Source organism: Mangifera indica, chromosome 6 (assembly GCF_011075055.1).
Source record: "Mangifera indica cultivar Alphonso chromosome 6, CATAS_Mindica_2.1, whole genome shotgun sequence".
In the NCBI taxonomy this organism is placed as follows: domain Eukaryota; kingdom Viridiplantae; phylum Streptophyta; class Magnoliopsida; order Sapindales; family Anacardiaceae; genus Mangifera; species Mangifera indica.
The window spans coordinates 3,572,251-3,594,787 of NC_058142.1; the positions used below are offsets into that span (position 1 = coordinate 3,572,251).

The 22,537-nt window shown below is 35.7% G+C and overlaps 4 protein-coding genes across 6 annotated transcripts; 2 read left to right on the forward strand and 2 right to left on the reverse strand.

Moving 5' to 3' along the window:
- Positions 1–655: 655 nt before the first annotated feature.
- Positions 656–6,536, forward strand: LOC123217936 (protein TRANSPORT INHIBITOR RESPONSE 1-like). Of its 3 annotated transcripts, none has more exons than XM_044639027.1 (4): positions 656–1,546; positions 3,650–4,142; positions 5,286–6,057; positions 6,474–6,536. In XM_044639027.1, the coding sequence occupies exons 1-3, from the start codon at positions 1,047–1,049 to the stop codon at positions 6,039–6,041; spliced, it is 1,749 nt and encodes a 582-aa protein (XP_044494962.1). In that variant the 5' UTR covers positions 656–1,046; the 3' UTR covers positions 6,042–6,057; positions 6,474–6,536. The 3 variants fall into 3 exon arrangements, with proteins under 3 accessions (XP_044494962.1, XP_044494963.1, XP_044494961.1); XM_044639028.1 differs by having other exon boundaries at positions 6,481–6,536; XM_044639026.1 differs by having other exon boundaries at positions 657–1,546; positions 5,286–6,536.
- Positions 6,537–6,557: 21 nt separating this feature from the next.
- LOC123217937 (dynein light chain 1, cytoplasmic-like) lies at positions 6,558–7,610 on the reverse strand. The gene is made up of 2 exons (XM_044639030.1): positions 6,924–7,610; positions 6,558–6,838 (listed from the first exon to the last, which is right to left on the reverse strand). The coding sequence occupies exons 1-2, from the start codon at positions 7,059–7,061 to the stop codon at positions 6,647–6,649; spliced, it is 330 nt and encodes a 109-aa protein (XP_044494965.1). The 5' UTR covers positions 7,062–7,610; the 3' UTR covers positions 6,558–6,646.
- Positions 7,611–12,517: 4,907 nt separating this feature from the next.
- On the forward strand, positions 12,518–14,559 carry LOC123219515 (vacuolar protein 8-like). Its single transcript, XM_044641509.1, has one exon. It carries the CDS (start codon positions 12,643–12,645, stop codon positions 14,368–14,370), a length of 1,728 nt encoding a protein of 575 aa, XP_044497444.1. The 5' UTR covers positions 12,518–12,642; the 3' UTR covers positions 14,371–14,559.
- Positions 14,560–17,525: 2,966 nt separating this feature from the next.
- On the reverse strand, positions 17,526–18,287 carry LOC123218902. The gene has a single exon (XM_044640555.1). The coding sequence runs from the start codon at positions 18,285–18,287 to the stop codon at positions 17,526–17,528; it is 762 nt and encodes a 253-aa protein (XP_044496490.1).
- Positions 18,288–22,537: the final 4,250 nt, after the last annotated feature.

The following is a 22,537-nucleotide window of genomic DNA, read 5'->3' on the forward strand; positions in this document are numbered from 1 at the left end:
TTAAAATTAGGATTTTGTGATTTTACCAAATCTTGGTGGGGATAAGTCTCTTGACCTTCTTATTTGTATGAATGAAATATGCAATGTGAGGTCCACTATACCCTGTTTATCCAAGTATTCGTTCTTTGAAGAAAGAAAAGAATAAAAATGAAATGATGTATAAAGAGTAAATGATGGAGGTGATGATTTGCACGTGATCTACACTGGTAAAACTGGTCGCACAGTGAAAAATGAAAATGAAAATGAAAACGGGGACCTCTCGAAACGATGATGTGGAGTTGTAAGGATCATCACCGTTCATGGCGGGTTAGAAAATTATAATTAAAAATATATATCGTTTGATCGAAGGAGCTGTCGCGTCGGCATCAGTAACTTTTTCATTAAAAATTACTTTTTACTATTTTCAACTCGCTCATTCTGAATTTTTAACCAGTTATTTACTCAACGCCCAAAGTCACTACCTCCCTCTAACCTACACCAGTCGCGCACCGCCCACCGCTTTAGTTGATTTTGACTTTTGTCCTCAATCGCCTACGTGGAGGGGATGTGCGCAGTACGCACCTAGGCACAGGTTAGGTAGATGTGTAGTGCTGGTCGTCCTTGTTCACTCCATGTCTTATGTCTGTGTCAGCTTGAGCGAAGGACTGAACTCAGACAATAATATTATTAATAATTATTATAATCATATAATTATAATTATTATTCATTTATACAATTGTTTCTTCACTACTTTTGCTATAATACGCAAGGTCTTCTGTTGCCTTCTTGTTTGGCTCTGCAACTGTTTTTTTATTATAAGTATACAGGGAGAGAGAGAAAGAAATTAGCTTTGTTTTAGAGATTCCTTTAATGGTAGATCCGACCTTTCAGTAGCTTCAATCTACCATAATCTCTTTTTCTCTCTTTATTTTTTACTTGTTTGCTTTCTTCGAATCTAATCTTCCATTTATGCGACGGTGACGAAATGATGAAAATGAAATTTTCGTGAATTGATTACTAGTTAGTTATTGTTTTATAGAGTTTTGAAAGTTTCTGTGATTGAGATAATGATAATGGAGTCGATGAGGAAAAAGGAATCTCCGAGCTCTGTCGTGTCAACTCAGTTCCCAGACGAGGTACTCGAGCGAGTGTTCGCTCTCTTAACTTCACACAAAGATCGAAGCTCAGTCTCTTTGGTTTGTAAAGACTGGTACAACGCGGAACGCTGGTCCAGGACTCATGTGTTTATCGGTAACTGTTACTCGGTTTCGCCGGAAATTCTGGCTCGCCGGTTCCCTAACATTCGCAGCGTCACTCTGAAAGGAAAGCCGAGATTCTCGGATTTCAATTTGGTGCCACAAAATTGGGGAGCTGATATTCACGCCTGGCTCGTTGCTTTTGCTGATAAATATCCATTCCTTGAGGAACTGAGGTTGAAAAGAATGACCGTTAGTGATGAGAGTTTGGAGTACGTGGCCGCTAATTTCCAGAATTTTAAAGTGCTTTCTCTTCTGAGTTGTGATGGTTTCAGCACTGATGGTCTTGCTGCAATTGCTACACATTGCAAGTAAGTTTGAAAATTATATTAGCTTTTATTTTTATTTAAATTTTTTTATTTGTTTTAGTTGGTTTGGATTTTAATAGTTAGAGATCTCGGCAGTATTTTTGTTTATTAAAAAGAAGTTGATTTGTCGGAGTATTACTGTCAATGGGTTCTCTTTTGGTTTGATGAGGCTATGAACAATAATGGAACACGTGGTTGAGAAATAAATGCCTTAGCTTTGTTGTTGTTACTATATAAGAAAATTTAAGCGTTATTTTCGTTTCTATTTCTTTGTTTTTCTTCTGTTTTTTGTTGATGTGACATTTAACCTGTGCCTAGCATTCAATTGGAGGTATATCCTCGTCATCCTACACAAAAATATCCCCTAATTACTACAAGTTAAAATTAATGAAACAGATGACTAACTTGTTGCCTACTAATGTTTTTACGAGGGAATAATTTCATCTGAAGAATGATTAACTCATTTGATCTTCTTGCGTCTTGAGATGAAATGAAGGCACACATGATTCTTTGTTAAATTCTTATCTAATTCTGTTGCTACAATTGGATTCATGTAAAAGATCTTCTTTCAAACCGAACCCTAGCTTCTTCTTAGGGATTAGCTTGTATTTATATAATCAATCTAGTTTTTGCTATTATGTAAGTAGAAGTTTGAATGCAAAGTTTAATGGGTAGCTTTGATTATTGATTTTGTATAGATGTGGACAATGAATTATTTGCTTTTGATGATTTGACTTTGAATCTTGTTGCTTTTACTATTTCTTTATAATAATTTTTTGTTTCTTTGATAAGCAAGGAATAGTTTCTGCCTGAAATGGAGTACAGTATTCTTGAGAACTTTGCGTTTGATTGGTGTCCTTGTTTGGTCAATTGAATGACATGTATTAATACCTATGTTTAAAGTAAATATGTTTGTTTCTTGAGTAGAAAGTTTGCTTGCTTTTCTTTGTACTACTTGAACAGGACTTTCGTGCTTAAAGAAGAAGCACATGTCCACTTCTTTTATCCTCTGATTTTCTTGCTTTTTTCCCCTTTTAATATGCACTTACATCTGTGATGTCATTATCCTTGCATTTATAGCCATGTTCATTGGTTGAAAGAATATTCATCCTTATCTCACCAGGTGGATTGCTTTTCTTTCTTCATCTAATTCTCAGGTTGTCACTATAGTGGGTTCATGTATTTCCCCATCTGAAAGCAAAATTTTGTCTAGAATATGTTTTGTTGTGTATGGTAGGCCTTAGTGTGAAGGTAGGCTATCATGCTGCGATTGTCATGAACTTTTGGATTTATTACTGGTGCTAGAACCTTTTATTTCATGTTATAATATTGTTAATTATCTATTACAATACTTATTGTGATTCCTGATTGGTTTTATGTCCATAAGTTAAGTAATGAGAATTAGAGTTAAAATTATGTGTATGATATGTGGCTGACTTGACTCATTGTTAGTGTTGCATCCTCAACATAAGCCCGTCTCTTTCTGGGCATGTTTTTCTAATGGAGAATCATTTGTTATAAGACTGATCTGGCTACCAAAACCTGGCTAATAAATAGTGGAGAATCCATGTAACTGTACTAATTTAAAAGTAGAAATCCCTTAAAACCAATTCCCTAGGCCAATCAATTAATCAACTTGCAGGATCTTATCGTCGAGAGTTTATTTGACTGATTCTGCTATGTGCCTATATACCCAAGACTTTCAACAAAAATATGTGTCTCATCAGATTCCTATAGTTGATCTCTGTCACTTGGGCCGACAATTATTGCAATCAGTGCCCTCTGTTCATACATACAATCAATTTATCATAACTTGATCCTCTCCGGTGGAAACTCGGAATGGGTCAAAGGCTGAAAATGAATGACACCATGGTGAAAATTTTAGAAAAATTGCTTGGTAGTTTCAGTGAAGCCTTTTCAGGTTTTCATTATTTCTTTTCACTTTTACTTTCATGTATGTTTATAGTTTTCCAGATTCTTAGTTCTGTATTCTTTTCTAAATATTTAGAATACAATTACTGTCTCTATGATATTCAACCATTTATTTACTTCCCAAATTAGGTTTTGCATGTAGTACCGAACTTCTAAATTTTATTTTGATTTCAGGAATTTGACTGAGCTTGACATCCAGGAGAATGGTGTCGAAGATAAAAGTGGAAGTTGGTTGAGCTGCTTCCCTGAAAGCTTTACATCTTTGGAAGTACTGAACTTCGCCAACATGAGTGCCGAAGTCAATTTTGATGCACTTGAGAGACTTGTCAGTAGGTGCAAATCATTGAAGGCGTTGAAGGTTAACAAAAGTATTTCTTTGGAACAATTACAAAGGCTACTTGTTTGTGCTCCTCAGTTAGTGGAACTTGGCACTGGTTCCTTTTCACAAGATCTCACTACCAGGCATTACGCAGAGCTAGAAAATGCGTTCAACAATTGCAAGAATATACAGACCTTGTCTGGTTTATGGGAAGCAACTGCTTTATATCTCCCAGTTCTATACCCTGCCAGTGCAAACTTGACATTCTTGAATTTAAGCTATGCTGCTTTGCAAAGTGGTGACCTTGCCAAGCTGCTTGTGCATTGTCCAAGTCTTTGGCGCCTTTGGGTAAGAATTCATTTTTTTATCATATCTTTTGCCATTCATCTTATTTTATGGGAAAATAATTCTAGTTTGATAAGACATAATAGATAAAAAGGAATTGTTCTTTTTTATCCTTGTAAGACTGCTAATTGCAGAAATTCATTTTTCTTTGTCATACCAAGGTACTAGGTTTTGCCTGCTGATTTAGAAGTCATCTTTTCATATTGTTATCTTTCTGAAACTGAAGAAATTGGGAGAGTTTTATGATTAATTTCTGAACCACAAGCAGCTTCCTGTATTAGGATGTACTGTAGAAGTTGTTGGAGAAGTTTACGTTAAACCCAAACTAGGAATGATCACTATTCTTTCATAGATATTACTTATTTGTATCAGCTGTGCTTCCACCTTTCTTGGATTTTTCATTTTCATTTTCATTTCCTGACCAATAAGAAGTATGTCTACATTTTTTACTGTTATATTATGTTCATTTGCTGATGGGTGATCTTCATTGTTGCAACCATTAGATCTATCTGCCATTGGTTTCCAAAGTGTTTTGAATCAACACCGATATAGGACATATAAGCATGGATGCTAATTATTTTAGACTCTTATTCTGTTTATTTTAGGGTTTTATTTGTCGAGAAAGTTTTGGACTTCAGGTTTTAGTCTTAGGGTTCCTATTGATTTGCATGAACAGAGAAAGTAAATTTTAGATGGTGATGTGTTTGGGGAATGAATTCAGGGTTTGTTTAAGTGTTGACAATAATTTTTTGGATGGAAATTTGGAAAGATTAGAGGGAAGAAACTCTGCAGAGATAGTAGGAAAACAGTATTTCATTAATCAATCATCAAAGTCAATATTCAAATGAACATAAAGGTGCATTTGTAGTCTTCAAATTCTAATACTAATCAAAAGCAGAAATCTTACTAAAATAGATTATACTGCAGTGCCATGCTTATGTGTCCTACATCAAAAAGGTTGGCTTGATATTTAAAATTATGTCATGGCTCGTGATTGATGTCTTGTTTTTTAATTTTGAGCAAAAAGTGAAAATTGTCCTGAAAAGATGCTGTGACTTTCTGCAATGACTTGTCATGTATAAACTTTACAGTTTTAGCGTCTTAAAATTTTTCAATGTCCAATCTTATAATGACTTTTTCATATAGGTCCTGGACACGGTGGAAGACAAAGGGCTTGAGGCTGTTGGTTCCTATTGTCCATTGCTAGAGGAACTCCGTGTTTTCCCTGCCGATCCCTTTGATGAGGAAATTATCCATGGGGTCACTGAAGAAGGGTTTGTTGCTGTGTCTTTTGGCTGTCGGAGACTGCACTATGTCCTTTACTTTTGCAGGCAAATGACTAATGCTGCTGTAGCAACCATTGTACAGAATTGCCCTGATTTCACCCACTTCCGGCTTTGCATAATGAATCCTGGACAACCAGATTATGTGACAAACGACCCCATGGATGAGGCTTTTGGTGCTGTAGTGAAGACTTGCACTAAGCTCCGAAGACTTTCAGTTTCAGGTCTATTAACTGACTTGACATTTGAGTACATTGGGACATATGCCAAAAATTTGGAAACCCTTTCAGTAGCTTTTGCAGGCAGCAGTGACTGGGGGATGCAGTGTGTACTTGGAGGTTGTCCAAAGTTGAGAAAACTTGAGATAAGGGATTGCCCATTTGGAAATAAGGCTCTGCTCTCAGGTTTGGAGAAATATGAATCCATGAGATCACTTTGGATGTCAGCTTGCAACGTGACAATGAATGGTTGTAGGCTATTGGCAAGGGAGATGCCTAGGTTGAATGTGGAGGTGATGAAGGAAGATGGAAGTGATGACAGTCAGGCTGATAAGGTTTATGTTTACCGCTCTGTTGCCGGGCCAAGAAGGGATGCCCCGCCTTCTGTACTCACTCTCTAATTTTCAAAGCTACTTGGTAATCTCTCTCTCTTTCACGCACACAAACACATAGATACAGGCCCACAATGGTGGTAAGATCCCAACTGGATATTTTAGCAGTCCTGCTAATGAAATCCTGTATCTTCATAGTTGAGGCAAAGCTGTCCACTTGGCATCAATTTATAAATTCTTTATGGACCTCGGTATATATATCCAGTGTGGCCAGTATTCTCTGTATGTATGATTGAGCATGGAAGTATTTGAATAATGGCTTATGGTAGTTCATTATTTTGTCAGTCTTCTTTCTGTTCCTACTGATGGTGATGATATTTTGAAATACATATTTGGGTACGTTTTATTAGAATTTGATGTAAATATGCTTGAGTTGGCTTCATGCTTCATGTATCTGTGATATATTATGCCCATCACTGATTTCGAATTACATACTTTAAGATTTCAGGGTTACCTGGAGTTCAAAATATCCATACAACTGAAATGATATGTGTGATTGGAAAAGAGGAAAGAAGGGGACTGGCGAGACATGAAATTTGTTCTTCCATTGCAGTTTCTTTTCTTAATACAACCCAGGAAGAATGGGAAAGCCTAAAGGATATAAGAAACAGCGCCTATGCCTTTACAGTCTCCAAGATTGGAAACAAGTTTGCTTCATCTGCTTGATTTACCACACCCCTGAAAAGCATTATTGCAAGACTGCCAATGCCAAAGTAGATGAAGCAGCCATGGCAGTGTGTCACAAATGAACCAAAATCTGTCCCCACAATGCATTGCCATCCAGGTCCATATGTCTTGTCGAAATTCTGCATTTGGAAGAAACACCGTGGTGAAATATGATTACTCAATCAAGACCCAATATTATAAAAAAAATAGAGTTTAGGATGTAACCTTCTTTATGAATCGGGCTATTTCAGTAGACTCGGTAACATCATAAAGATCAAGAGCCTTTGCAGCCAAATGAAGTGCGTTTTGCTGCATTGTTTGAAGCATGTCAGTCTCCTTGACTATGGCTTTGCCTTCTAACATGGTAGCTGAGAAAAACTAAGTAACTAAGATGAGCAGGAGAAAGATGTGGGGATTGAACGGATTGGTAATGGTGGGTTTCTATGGGGGAAGTGAATAAAGGGTTGGTTCTGATGGCTCAGTTGTATGTAGTCTGAATCCAGGAGGTGTCGGGTGCAATGGTTAGAGCTTAGGACATGGAAGCATCAGGGGTCTCAGTTGATTGGAGGTGGCCGAATCATACGCAATTGGATTTGGTTCATCTTTAATCAATGGCTAGATGGGATGCCTCAGGATGGGAGGATAAAATGAATATTGGTCCACATTATCTTGGAGATGGTGGGATGTTTGTGGTTGTGGCGAAATATTATGCCATGAATTTCACTGGTGGATGTTTTATCGTTGATAATGAATTGTCTTTTCCCTACACGCTTTTTTTGTCCAATTGTGCTTTTCTCTATATTTGATTTGATGATCAAAATGTTGATACCTGTAAATGGTGAGACTCCTGAACTAAATTCCATGACATCCAAATTAGTAAGCGTAAGGCATTGTGTGCACACTTTGGTGCATTTTGTGCTCACATTTTGTAACTTTTTTAACTTGACACCTTTTTAAAGCATTTTGCGTTCAGATGAATGCTTTGATTTGGACGTGTGTCTCTTTATTTATTTAAACCAGCCTTCTTTGTCGATTTGTCTGACTTAGATATTCTGTTTTCCTGCTAATATTTACTTTTAGGCTCTATTTTTTCTGCTTTACATTCTCGAATATTTCGTCTCATTAACTCTCGTTGATCGGTTTATCTAAACAAATTGTGTGATATGATATTTGTCTAGTTCTTGAAGGGATTTTTAGACCAAAAATGGGAGAGATTTTAGTTGTAAAAATTTGGGAGCTTGAACTACGCTAAGTGGGAAACCAGAAACCAAGTGGTACTTTATGTATTCTAGATTTGGAAATAGGCTATTTTCTAGGTGTATGCGAGGAATTAATTGAGCAAACTAAATGCGGGTTTGTTGATGTTTAATTTCTATTTGTAACAAATATTGGTTTGATTTCACGGTGAATTTGATTTGATTGGACAATGTCTCATGGAGGTAAGCTATATACAAAACATTCTTGGATAATATGCAGGAAAAAGGCACAAAATTTTTTGGTAACAATTCTACGTGCATGGCCAGAAAGTGACCCAACCCTAAAAGGGAAAATCGCAAGCATATGAATGCCATACCATAGACACTTTACAATCTTCATAAAATTTCTTCTATAGATGAATATATATACATAAATTTATAGAGAGAGAGAGAACGAAGGAATAATATTTCTAGGTACTTTAATTTTAACAAAAGTTTGCTTTAAAAATATTCATTTTGAATAGTCTCTTTGGTAGTATGTTAAGATCCTAAGTGTAAAGTATAATATTTGTATCCCATATTAAAAAGTGTGAGTTTTTAATGTGGGGTTTATATGAATTTAGATTCGTTAATATCAATAGTTAGATTTTGAAATGTAGTTCTCCTAATATTCATACTATTTGATATCAAAATTATCATCACGTCTCTCAGTTGTAATCGTGCAGTGCGGGTGGTAACACCGACATTGCAATGTTCATCCGGATTAGTAGGTGATATATTAGGATCTTAAGTATAAGGTAACAATCCATACACTAAACATTCTAAGCTGATTTGAGTGTCAAGGTCATGTTTGTTCATCAGCAATACGTCTAGCCCATATACAGTCGACTAAAGCGCCCAAAATATGACATCAACATAATGTAATGAAGAGAAGACCGAATCCTTAAAGAATAAGGAGCTCAACTGGAAACCATGTGTTCTTTAAGGCTCTTTACTTAATACTGTTTAGATCCATCTTCAGTAATTAAAATTTCCTGTTTACTAACACCGGATAAGCCAAACATAAGCACAAATTGATGGAAGATGGTGTGGCAAGATTGCAGATAAAAAGGTGTTACTCCAACTCTTTTCTCTTTTAATAAGTTGAAGGTTAAGTTTGGTAAAAGCTAGTAGGTAGTCTAGTTGTTTTAACCATTTATGATGTGCCGATGTTGCCATTTACATGTGCTTTGTTCTTCAATCCTTTAACCCTCTCCATTTAAAGTTCGGCCATTTTTATGCAAGGTTTTTAGGTGATTTGTCTCCTTCACAACTTTAAGCTAAATTATAGCTCCATCAGTCCTAATGCATGTGTCCAGGTTCCAGCCCCACATCACTTCTAGACTTCATCTTGCAGAAAAACTCACCTTTACTTCAACTGTTATCAATATCAGTCCAATTAGCTCCAAGAGATAGTTTGAATGTCAAAAGTACTTAGAATCCCCAAGTGAGCCGGTTTATGTTCGAGATTCATCGGTGACATATAAGATTAAACTCTTGATATTTTTGGTATAATGATTGTAAAACTACTCACTGGACTTCAAATAACTAAATGATAACCATAAATTCTGAGGGTTTTTTTTTTTCTTTCCACAATTTCATTATTTTCAGAATTAGATGCTTTATTTCTTTGATTGCATGGCCCTAAAATTAGTTAACTAACGCCATCCTTTTGGGACTCATTTAATTATGTTTGGCCAAATAGTAAAGGCTGTAATTAGAGCTTAATTATGTCTTTCAGCTAGTCATCATCAACCACTAATTTCAATAGTTTAATACATCACATAAAATTAATTGAAGATTATACATTACTTGTATTTAATAGCCTTTACTATCATATTATTATTTCAGGTGGATGTTGCGGCAAATTTCTCCATAGTTAGCTTATGGTTGATGACTAAAAACACCATAAAAAAAAAAAATTATTACTTGTTTGGAGGATTATGAGAAAATAATATTGATTCTATGAACCCCAAAGATAAATTGAATGATAAAAAAAGAGGTTTCATAAATAAGAGAGTATGCGTTTAAGTTTATTTTAATGATAAATTAAAATCAAACTTTTAACTTCCTTAATTCATTGATTATGGAGGTAATTGTTGAACTTAGAGTTTATTCTATCTGGTGTGGTTGGTTTGATCTCATAAAAGCGATTATCCAACTCAAATAAGATTCCTCTATTCAAAAGGAAATAGAAAAATATCGACTGTATGAATAATCAAAAACAGTTGGAGAGATTTGGGCACATGATAAACTTAATATTCATAAACACCAAACCGAGATGTCCACGTTAAGCAATCTATATTTCCGCTGATATTTCATAATTTTTTTCCATTAACTTGGTCAATATTGCTTCTTATTGGAAGAAGATGAGTCTTTTTCTTCAAACCAAAGATATTTAATTTTGCTACTATTCTTGTGTGTTGAATTTCCCTTCTCCCTTACTCAAAGGTGCCTCCCTAGATTTCTCACTTTCGTGCTCTTCCACCCAACTGCATATGAAAATAGAACAAGACCCCACAAAAGCTAAGATGGTGAAATTGATTTTTAGTGCTGGAAGTATATGAAAATGTGTCGGCATTGTGTCCCAGATAGAAGAGTGAGGACATGTGCAGTGGAAAAACAACTTTGGTGAGAAATCATCCAATAAATTAATGGGTTTAATTCATATTATATATCCTCCCTGATTTGAATGGATCCATCATATTAATTGTTGGAAAAACATGTCATTTCTGTAAATCAAACACAGTAAATTGCATACCCCGATTTCGATTCTATTCAATACAGATTGAAAGTGATCTGTAATGTGATTAATTATTTTCTACAAGACAATTTGCCTTTGGTACGGTGTTTTCTGGATTCTGTGATGCATTTGGGAGGCTTAGCATTTCTGCCTTCTTTTGTTCTTGCATTTTCGGGAGGAAATGATTTTCCGTATATTAGGGACAAGAGAATATAGTTTTGGACATTATATATATTTGTTTAACTGTGAAGCCAATTGTTCATTAACAGTTAATACAATCAAGTCAAGTCAACCCGTTATAATTGGATCCAACCCAATATTAATGTTTTACAATGACAACAAGTGATAAGTGAAAATGAAATAAACTGCAACAAATATTTGTTTGGCAAGGAAAACGTAGCTACAACAGTATATTGGTGAGCAGCGGCCTAAAAACCCACAAACATAAGACAACCAAAAAGTGTAAATGCCGACTAACTCCACTAAATAAAGTTTTTGTTTTCATTTTAACTTGGATTGCATGACCTGATCATCCTTAAAACCAGGTATAAAACATACTCATTGCAGCAAGATTTCATTGAATAAAGATCCGTCACAAGCAAAATGATGTGGTAGAATTTGTCATGTAAAGAAAGCTCATCGTCTTGCTTAATGAGAAGGGATGGAAAATACCCTTTAACTTGTCTTTAATCTTTATGCAGTGTTTGACACACGAGAAAAGCTTTTGGCTTTTGTTTAGGTGCTCTCATTATCAATGCCTTAACCCAAAAAAAAAAAAAGGTGGAAAGAGAGAAAGTTCAAGAGAAATAGTTAAAACACCTTGAACTTTTAGTCTTCGATAAAGTTAGTCAATTATCCAAGGAAAGTTTCAATGAATTTATGTTTAGGTTAAGGTTCATCTCCACTTCCCATTGTAAAGTTGACAGGTAGCTCAAGCCTCAAGGCATCCAACAAAGAAGCTTCACATGGTGGGTTGAAGCTACAAAAATTGAAAGCTTAACCTTTTGTTTCTTTTTCACCTAATCCAAACCCAATGTCCTTATTAATGGCTGGTCCATTAGGCCTTGTCTCTTTCTCTCCAGGCCTTAATCCCAAATACCCTTTTAATTTTTCTCTTTACAACTGTTTCTTTTTCTTTCTCTCCCCGAAAACAAGTAGCAAACTGAGTGAATTTCAAGTGTGCCTTCAAAGTAAGATCCATAAAGCTCCGAAATTGCTTTGAAAATCTTCTAATCGTCAACCACACGCTATTGAAAAACACTTTTAGTTTTCTTTATAGATCAGCCCACATTGTTCTTTCAATCCTTGCTAAACTATGTTACAAAATTCATTAAACACTAAATCCTAAGACCCAATTTATGACTAGATATATTTGCATCATATTAATTAAGAGTTTCATCTTCAAATATGTTAAAAAAGATATGAACTTTTATTCTCAAACTTAACATTCTGAACCTTTGTCACTCAATGCTTTTCTTCTTTCTTATTTATTTTAAATCCTCAACTTCTCATCTTTAATTCTACTTCTATTAATTTTTATATATATATTATATATATATATATATATATATTTATATATAATTTTATAATATTTTAAATTTTAAATTATTTATAAGATTAGGTATCGTATCGAAGTTTGATATATTTACTGTGGTTGATTTTTTCCTAAACAGAGACATTAATAAACTGCTAGAGTTTTGAGGCTCTAAACTATCCTTCCCAAATTTCAATATGACATAAGTACCCTTATCAACAATCCATCGAGTTGTCAGTTTTACGCAGTATCCCAAAAGGTCATACCTGTAAATGCACAATAATAATAGTAATATCAGCTCCTAACAGAAGATAAACACAGAACAAAGCACTCGGTTTGCATCTTCTCTCCTCTGCGTCTTTGCAGCTTCTAAAATTTTCTATTCAGCAGAGTTGGTACATGGGTTTGCTTCAAGATTCATGAAAGCCAGATATGGGTGAACAAAGACAAAACCAAAACTCACCACAATCATCACCCTTTGACAAAACCAATCTTAGGCAAGCCATTGAATTCGTTTCTTCTTTGATCACTCTTTCTCATTCTGTCAAAGTCTTTTCGGTCAAATGGAAGCTCATTCGGAACAAGTTAGAAGAGCTCAATTCAGGCTTTATAGCCGTTGAGAATTGTGGTTCTTGTGAAAACTCTGCTCTTTCAAAGTTGATTTCTGAAATATTGGTCACTGTTGAAGATTGTTGTGATCTTGCAAGAAGATGCCTGGATCTTTCTTACAGTGGGAAGCTTTTGATGCAGAGTGATTTGGATGTTATCTCCACAAAGTTTGATCAACATGTAAAGAATTTATCTGGGATTTACTCGGCTGGTGTTTTGACTCATGGTTTCGCAATTATTGTTTCAAGGCCGAGTCTTAATGCTTGCAAAGATGATGTGGGGTTCTACATAAGAGACTTGGTGACAAGATTGAAGATTGGAGATAAAGAAATGAAAAGGCAAGCTTTGATGAATTTGCTTGAAGTTGTAGCTGAAGATGAGAAGTATGTGAAACTAGTTGCTGTTGAAGTCAACGAGATTGTGAATATCTTGGTAAATTTTCTTGATTCTTTGGATATGGAAATCCAAGAAAAGGCTACAAGGGTGGTTTATGTGATTTCTGGGGTTGATTCATATAAGAACGTGTTGATTGGGACTGGAGTTATTGGTCCTTTGATTCGAGTTCTTGAAAACGGGAATGATTTTGGTAAAGAATTTGCTGCGAGAAGTTTGCAAAAATTGACAGAGAATTCTGATAATGCATGGTCAGTTTCAGCTCATGGTGGTGTCACGGCGCTATTGAAAATATGCTCTGGTGTTGAATACAGAGGAGAAGTCATTGGTCCTGCTTGTGGGGTGTTGAGAAATCTTGTTGGTGTGGAAGAAATAAAGAGGTTTATGGTTGAAGAAGGGGCAATTTCCTTGTTTCTCAATCTGGCGAGATCCAAAGATGAAGTTGTTCAGATAAATTCAATCGAGTTTATTCAAAGTATAAGTTATGATGATGACTCACTTAGGCAACTGGTGATTAGAGAAGGTGGAATTCGTTCACTGATGCAAGTTTTGGATCCCAAGTCATCTTTCTCTTCAAAAACAAGGGAAACAGCACTGAGAGCCATTGAGAAATTGTGTTTTTGTTCATTGGATTCTGTAAACATTTTGAGGAATTACGGGTTTATGGAAGTACTGCTGTACTTTCTTCAAAAGGGCGATGTTTCAATTCAAGAATTGGCATTACAGGTGGCTTTTAGGCTATGTGGCACTTCGGAGGAGACCAAAAAGGCAATGGGGGATGCTGGTTTCATGGCTGAGTTTGTTAGATTACTTGATGCAAAATCATTTGAAGTACGCAAAATGGCAATTCAAGCACTCTCTAGCATGGTTTCCATCCCAAAAAATCGAAAAAGATTTGTTCAAGATGATCAAAATATCGGGCTCCTCCTGCAATTGCTTGACCAGGAAGATGAAAGTTCAGGTAACAAAAAGTTCTTGCTGTCTATATTAATGTCATTGACAAGCTGCAATAGTGCAAGAAGAAAAATTGCGACTTCGGGGTATCTTAAAAACATAGAAAAACTTGCACAAGCAGAAGTTTTTGAAGCTAAACGACTTGTCAGGAAATTGTCTACTAATAGATTCCGCAGTATGCTAAGTGGAATCTGGCATAGTTAAATTCAATCTCTGCCTAATGTTTATCTAATGTAAGTGTTATCCCAGTTCTATTTACCCCATCTCAAAACATGTTTTTCTTTCTCTTTTCTTTAATTTTTCTTCTTTGTGCAAACAGCTTTAGAACAGCTTTTTGTTTAACAGTTGTTTAACACCAGAGAATGCAATTACAGTCATTTAAGTTTGACATTATAATAGTGTTTTGGATGTATATTAAGTATCACCATGGGAAAAGCATTTAATCCTGATGCGCATGTGAATTTCATCATTCAAGTTTTTGTCTACTAAATCTATTGACAAAGAAGATAGTGACACATAAAGTCCCTTGTGTATATTCCTTGTCTTATTTCCAGCCTTTTTCTCCTTAAGATAATCACAAGTTAACCCATAGAAACAGAATTATTGACATGTGGGATTGCAGAATTGCTCATTACTGTAAACTATCAGGAGGACAGAAAGAGGGTGGTGCCGATAAGCCCATTTGTGGTGATAGAAGTTATGTGGCCTTTGACAGGTTGTTAGCGTTGTCAATCAGAGATAGAGAGCCCCATGTGTTCCATATACTTCTTGATAATGAATTGTTTGTGGGTCTGGAAAGAAAGGAAATTTTATTAATTGAGATGTTCGTGTTTGAAAATGGACTTTATAAAATAGGCATGAATCATAATCCTGTGCAAAAAGATATTACCCATCTTATAGTTTGCTTTTAGTTCAAAGGTGAATGATTGTCGTTTTTATTTGTCATGAGTATCTACAGTGTCTCTTTTACCGCGGAAATGGACCCATCATATTTCGAGTTGAATGTTAGCAAGAGAAATTACCTTGGTGCTGAAATGGCAACTAGAGAAGGAATTTGTGATTGAAATTTCGTAGTTGGAGGTAAGATATTGGAGGAAACTGAGCATAACCAATGCATTTGGAGACGCTAGTTTGTTTTACTTTCCTCCAATTCTCACATACAACTTTAAAAGAACTTGAACTCATTCATGTTTTGCAATTAGAGAATTTGGCAGAGGAGATGTTGGAGGAAACTGAACCACTTATGCTAAGAAACTCGTTTAGTTTCCTTCAACTCTAATCTTTTCCTCTTTCAATGCTAGCACTCTCAGATTTCAACAAAGACAAATATTTATAGGCTTCCCATCACAAAAAAAAGTAACATCCCACTTCGTATTTTGAAAGCATAAACTGCATGACACTGAAGTTTTGTAATTTTTCATCAGTAAAAGCTTGCGAACAGTGTCCCAATGCAAAATGTATGCGCTTCGTCTGTACTTGGAATATAGAATAAGCTGAGCTGCTATATCATTTGAATTGGGCCTACGTTAGTGTCATATGATCACCAATAACGTAAGGCCCTGAACCAGCCCAAACTTCTAAACCCTCGTTGGCAGTTTTGTGATCTACAAACCTTATATAAATCTCTGCATATTACACATTTTCACTGACTATTGGCAATTAATTTGTATGTTTAATTTCCTTTATGATTCTTAGCAACAATAGGCCCTGTGATTGTTATTAGCAATGTGAAAATATGCTTAATTGGATAGACAAGATATGAACACGGCAGGGGTGGGCTGGCATGAAGAAGATGGGTTTTGTTTCTGTCTATTAATGGGGCCCTGAGCCAGAGCCAGAGCTGCATTCCTTTATTGACGTCGAGGTTGTTAAATATCAATTACAAAACTATTTAAAGCATATGGTTAATTATGGTATATTTTGTAACGTTGCCACTTTGATATCTCATGAATCCACCTATGTCTGATTGACAACACCAACTACCTGTCAAATGTCAAGACGGCTGTTCATTGTCCACAAAACTTCTATCACCACAAATGGGCTTATCGGCACTACCCTCTTTCTGTCCTCCTCATAGTTTAAAATTAGGCCAAACGACTATTTCCCACCCAAGGTTTAGCGTTTTCTCAAAAGTCCCCCCTTTAACTATGGAAACACCAAACACCAACCCATGGCCGGTTAGATTTAACCAAACCCTAACGGCTGAAAATTTTATCTCCTTTTGCCCCCCTGAACTTTAAAAACTGAAATTTTCCCCCTGCCTAAGTTTTAAAAAATGGCAGTTTCACCCTAGGGTTTGGTTTTGAAATCTCCGGCGACCTCTCCGGCTCCGTTGCAGACGGCCGCTCCCTCCGGAAGCAACCTCTCTTTCCGGTGATCTCTTTCCTCCCATTTGGAGGTCCGATCGGCACCCGGAAACGCCGTGGGAGACGAAGACTTCGTCGGGAAGACGAAGTTCTTCGTCTTCCCAGACGAAGCCGACGCCGTCATCCTCGTCTGGGAAGACGGTCGTCTTCCCAGAGGTCTTCTTCTGGGAAGACGACGGCGTCGGCTTCGTCTGGGAAGACGAAGAACTTCGTCTTCCCGACGAAGTCTTCGTCTCCCACGGCGTCTCCGGACGTCGATCGGACCTCCAAATAGGAGGAAAGAGATCGCCGGAAGGAGAGGTTGCTTCCGGAGGGAGCGGCCGTCGGCAACGGAGCCGGAGAGGTCGCCGGAGATTTCAAAACCAAACTCTAGGGTGAAACTGTGATTTTTTAAAACTTAGGGTGGGGGAAAATTTGAGTTTTTAAAGTTTAGGGGGGCAAAATTAAATTCTATTTTAGTTTATTTTTAATATTATAGCCAAAATGACGATTTTACCCCTACCACCGTTAGGGTTTGGTTAAATCTAACCGGCCATGGGTGGGTGTTTGGTGTTTCCATAGTTAAAGGGGGGACTTTTGAGAAAACGCTAAACCTTGGGTGGGAAATAGTCGTTTGGCCTTAAAATTATGAGCAATTCTGCAATCCCACATGCCAAAACTTGTGTTTCAATTGGTTAACTTGTGATTATCTTAAGCTTGTATTAGAAGGAGAAAAAGGCTGGAAATAAGACAAGGAATATGCACAAAGGGACTCCATGTGTCACTATCTTCTTTGTTCATAGATTTATGTAGACAAAAGCTTGATTGTAATGTCAAACTTAAATGACTATAATTGCATTCTCTGGTGTTAAACAACTGTTAAACAAAAAGCTGTTTGCGCAAAGAAGAAAAATTAAAGAAAAGAGAAAGAAAAACATGTTTGAGATGGGGTAAATAGAACTGGGATAACACTTATATTAGGTATGCATTAGTCACAGATTGAATTTAACTATGCTAGATTCCACTTGACATACTACGGAATCTATTAGTAGACAATTTCCTCACAAGTCGTTTAGCATCCAAAACCTCTGCTTCTGCTAGTTTTTCTATGCTTTTAAGATACCCAGAAGTTGCAATTTTTCTTCTTGCACTATTGCACCTTGTCAATGACATTAATATAGATAGCAAGAACTTTCTGTTATCTGAATTTTCATCTTCCTGGTCAAGCAATTGCAGGAGGAGCCCGATATTTCGATCATCTTGAACAAATCTTTTTCGATTTTTCAGGACTGAAAGCATGCCAGAGAGTGCTTGAATTGCCATTTCGCGTACTTCAAATGATTTTGCATCAAGTAATCTAACGAACTCAGCCATGAAACCGGCATCATCCATTGCCTTTTTGGTCTCGTCCGAAGTGCCACATAGCGTAAATGCCACCTTTAATGCCAATTCTTGAATTGAAACATCGCCCTTCCGTAAAAAGTACCGCAGTACTCCCATAAACCCGTAATTCCTCATGTTTACATAATCCAATGAATAAAAACACAATTTCTCAATGGCTCTCAGTGCTGTTTCCCTTGTTTTTGAAGAGAAAGATGACTTGGGATCCAAAACTTGCATTAGTGAACGAATTCCACCTTCTCTAATCACCATTTTCCTAATTGACTCATCCTCATAACTTATATTTTGAATAAACTCGATTGAATTTATCTGAACAACTTCATCTTGGGATCTTGCCAGATTAAGAAACAAGGAAATTGCCCCTTCTCCAACCATAAAAAACTTTATTTCTTCTACACCTACAAGATTTCTGTTACAGCCAAGGTATATGTGAGGAAGAAAGGCAAGGCCAGGGCAGCAGATTCGGCAAGGGCAGAAATTACAAGTGTCAAAGACTTAGGAGTAACAAGTGTCAAGCCACAGCCACAAGAGAAGGAGTACGCAACAGAAAGCCATCCACCAGTATTATGTGCAGCAGGACTACAACCAACTCAGGGGACCACAGATTGGAGAAGACACTGCAAGGAAAAGTTTGGTATAATAGCCGTGGGAAATAAGGAGAAAGGCGAGAAAAAACTAGAAGAATAGGCAGTGAAGGAGAGACCTAGCCTCTCCAAAGCTGGAGGGAGATTGAGTTGCTGTTTATTTTTCGTTGTTATGTTTTCTATGATTTTGCTATCAATGAATGTAAAAATGCCAGAAAGTTAGTCTGAACAATTTGTATTTCATCTCTCAAAAGTGCTCAATACAAGAATTCTCAGTTCATTTAATTGTTGTTTGGTTCTACATTTTACACATAAATTACTATAGTTACAACGTGTTTCCATTGCTTGTGGTTTGGAACTTGAACTGGATTCTGGAATCTGCGGTTGGTTCTGCAGTTGAGGAGGCTTGTTGCTCCTAGTTTCAGGAGAGACAGTCTTACTCGGGTACCTATCTATCAATCTCTCAACAACTCACAACCATAAACTGACAGCTTATGAACCGCTCATCTATGTATTTGAGAATTTGCATTCAATTTTTTTGATTGTTAGTTGAATTCTAGTACTGCTTATGAACAGCTTTTTCTTATAATAATTGACACCCTCTTGGACCACTGACAGTCCCAAAACTGTGTTAGTTTTGGAACCCTGTCTGGTGTTGAGTTATCCTGCAGGATCACAGTTGATGAATCAGATACACGCAGACACATACACACACACACATATATATGAAGTTTAATGCAGTTGAACTTATTCTGCATCATAACTTCTTGTTTCTATTGGCTAAATTTAGACGGCAATTGATGAATAAAAATCTGGGGCATGAGCATCTGGGACTCTGTAATAACTAATAGCTAATAACAATCCAAGTAGTTTGAAATGGAGGAATGAATTCATTCATGAACACAGCATGTGGAAAGATGGCAAGTCCTTTTCTGTGGATTGGTTGGTGGGGGGCAATTGTTGCATCAAACACTATAACTATTTCAATGGTCATATTCATTCATTTATCATAAATTTCTTCACTAACTCTACTCACTATACTTGCTGGGGTCGATAATATTATACAATTTATTTGTACATATAATATTACTCAAAACAGAAACTTGGGATCGAAGATTTATGTTAAAATAGCTGTCTGGTTTCTTTCAAAAAAAAGTTAGGGTTAAATTTTAAAAATACAGAAGAATATATGGCAGAAAGTGGAGTGTGGACCTGGCTAATAAGGAATGTGCAAAATTGACGAATCAAGTTGTGAAGCAGGCTCAGGGAAGTTTCCCTGGTAGGGTTCGATTCAACACTTCCAGTTGGTCCACTTAATTAATACCATTACTAAACATGATCAGTTATCAATGCCCATCTCAGAGATAATGTTTATAGATTCTAGGCAAGGCATGTGTTTATACTGTAGTTATGGCAATGAGGACACTTTGTACAAGAATTCTTGAGTGGTAATAAATAGCCAACAGAGAAACAGCCTAAACTTAAATCATTCCTCAATGTATTGTTGTTTGTTCTCCCTCACGAGAGGGAAATTTGTCGATTATTGGTTCGATAATATTGAATATTTTATGAAAGCACCCCTTCTCACCTTTAGAAATTTTTTTTTAATTACCAAAAGCCCACTTACCTTTGTCGATTAGACAAACTCTAAAATACAATAATTAAACCTATAGTTATTGTATAAAATAAATCAAATATTTGTTTTGTTATTATATATCGTTAATAAATTTTAAACTATTTATACTCTAACATCTCCCATGTCAGAGATTTAAAAACCATAACCTTCCATAAAAGGAGAACTTATTTTCACTGCTCAAGTTAACCCCTGCTCCCTTCAGAAATTAATAATAAAAACAATTTGGTTTGCCTGGAAATTCATTCATTTAGAACTAGTCATATCAATAAAATAAATAATTTAAAAAGCCAAAGATGATTGAATAACTATCGTACACAGGAATTTATAGCGAGGCGAGCTTAATTTGCCAACTTCAACGTAAAACATACGAGGAGCCAGAGTAATATTTGTTTCTATGTGTGGTTATAAATTCAATAAGCCTCGTGATATCGACTTGAATTAATTTATTGATTTAAAAAAAAAAAGAAAAAAGAAATGGGAATTATAGGAACCGAGAAAACCATGAACACCGCAAGCCATCAAATTATTAAGCACCTATGACAACTGAGATCATGTGAAAGAAAACAACAAGAAGGCTCAGCAATGCCTCTCTTATTAATAACTTATTAATAGGAGGATCGATCCCTTGCCCTTAAAAAAGTTGTTCATGAAAACTTTCCATTTTATTTTATATATTCTCAACTTATTTTCTTCACTTGTTCGTTCCTTCTTTGTTTCCTTGTATTAATCTAACCTCAAGTATGGAATTTTGTCTTGTCTCAACGGAATAAAAAATAAAGTGTCCCTGCATGCTTATAGATTATAACATTGTGCATGTAGCAAGGATTGAGAGACAATGTAAAAATATTGTTATAAGTTTTTAAGAAAATATGAAAATTAGTTCGACTTGCAATGAAGTCATGTACATCATTATTTGTATCATTAAACATTGATACGAAGGATGTCGGAGGAATGTCTCATTTCTAGTTACATGGTTTTGTATTAATATTAAAAAAAAATCTTATTTAAGTCGAATTATTTTTTCAAAGTTAAATCGACCATACCAAATAAATGAAACATTGAATCTAGTTATCAACCTCACAACCATTACACTAGATTAGTTTAATTTTAAAATATCGTTAGAAGAAGTTTGAACATTTACACTCAAACAAACTCTTTTTTCCAAGGAAAAGAATTTGAGTTCGTAGATTGCTCGTCTGAACAAGACATAATTCATGACTTCCTATGATGTTTCCTCTCTATTTGTAATGAACTGATAACATTAAGTGATATTTTGATTATATACAGTTGCATGATTGCATTATTTACGTATGGATACAGTATGGATCTTGCATTTATATTGTTATAAAATGAGGATGGATTCCTTATAATATTCACACGTCATACATCTATTTCATAATACATTTCCTTAGACTTTGCAAAGCTGTATAATGTTCCATTGTCCATCTTCTATAACTTGAAAGTCGTCTCCATGATTTCAGCAACAAAATTTGGAACAGTTCATCGATTATTCCTTTTATTTTATCCAAATATTGTTGACTTATAGATATTAAAACAGTTGACTTCCGAATTAATCCTTATCCGGTATAGTTTATGCCTTATCAATTGACGCGGTGTTGCGGTTTTAAAGATTTACAGTTCACAGAGAGAGATGACGATAGAATTGACTGCACGCACCGAAAGAGGTCGGTGGGTCGGTCATTGATGGTGGATTTGGTTTGACTTTGACGTAAACTTCATATTTATTTTCCGAAATGGGAAGATGATCACGATTAAGCAATCGGCATTGGCCACCTTCGTACTGCATAAATGGAATTCAATATCTGATGTGGGATTTTCCACTTAGGGTTTTTTTTCTACATTTATATATTATCTTAACTTCTTCGTTATCCCACCCGCCATATTGCTTTCAATTTTCAACGACGTAAACTAAGTTGTGAGGGTTCAAATTCACCTAACATTCACAACAAATTTAGAATTATAAATATTTTTTCCTAGTTTTAAAGATCTTTTTATTGAAATTAATTTTAATAAATTAGAAGGAATAAGGAACGTGGCATGAAGACGTAGGCATAGGTCAAATATACGTATATGCAATGTATAGAATCAATCTGAATTAGACGATTCATAAATTAAAGTAGATCTGAACATAATCTACTTTGAATAAGATGCGACCCAGAAAATCCCAAAAAGAAGATAAAATAAAGAGGAAAAAATAAGAACAATTAGAAAATCCATTTATAATGACTATAATTAGACCATCGGATAATATGAGATTGTCTTACCTTTTTTAAGTCAATTACTGCCTAATCCATATCATAATATTATGATAAAATTAATTAAAAAATAATTAAAGGAATATTTCCCTTTTTTCTCGAAAGTATGTGATTTCTCTAATTAAATCC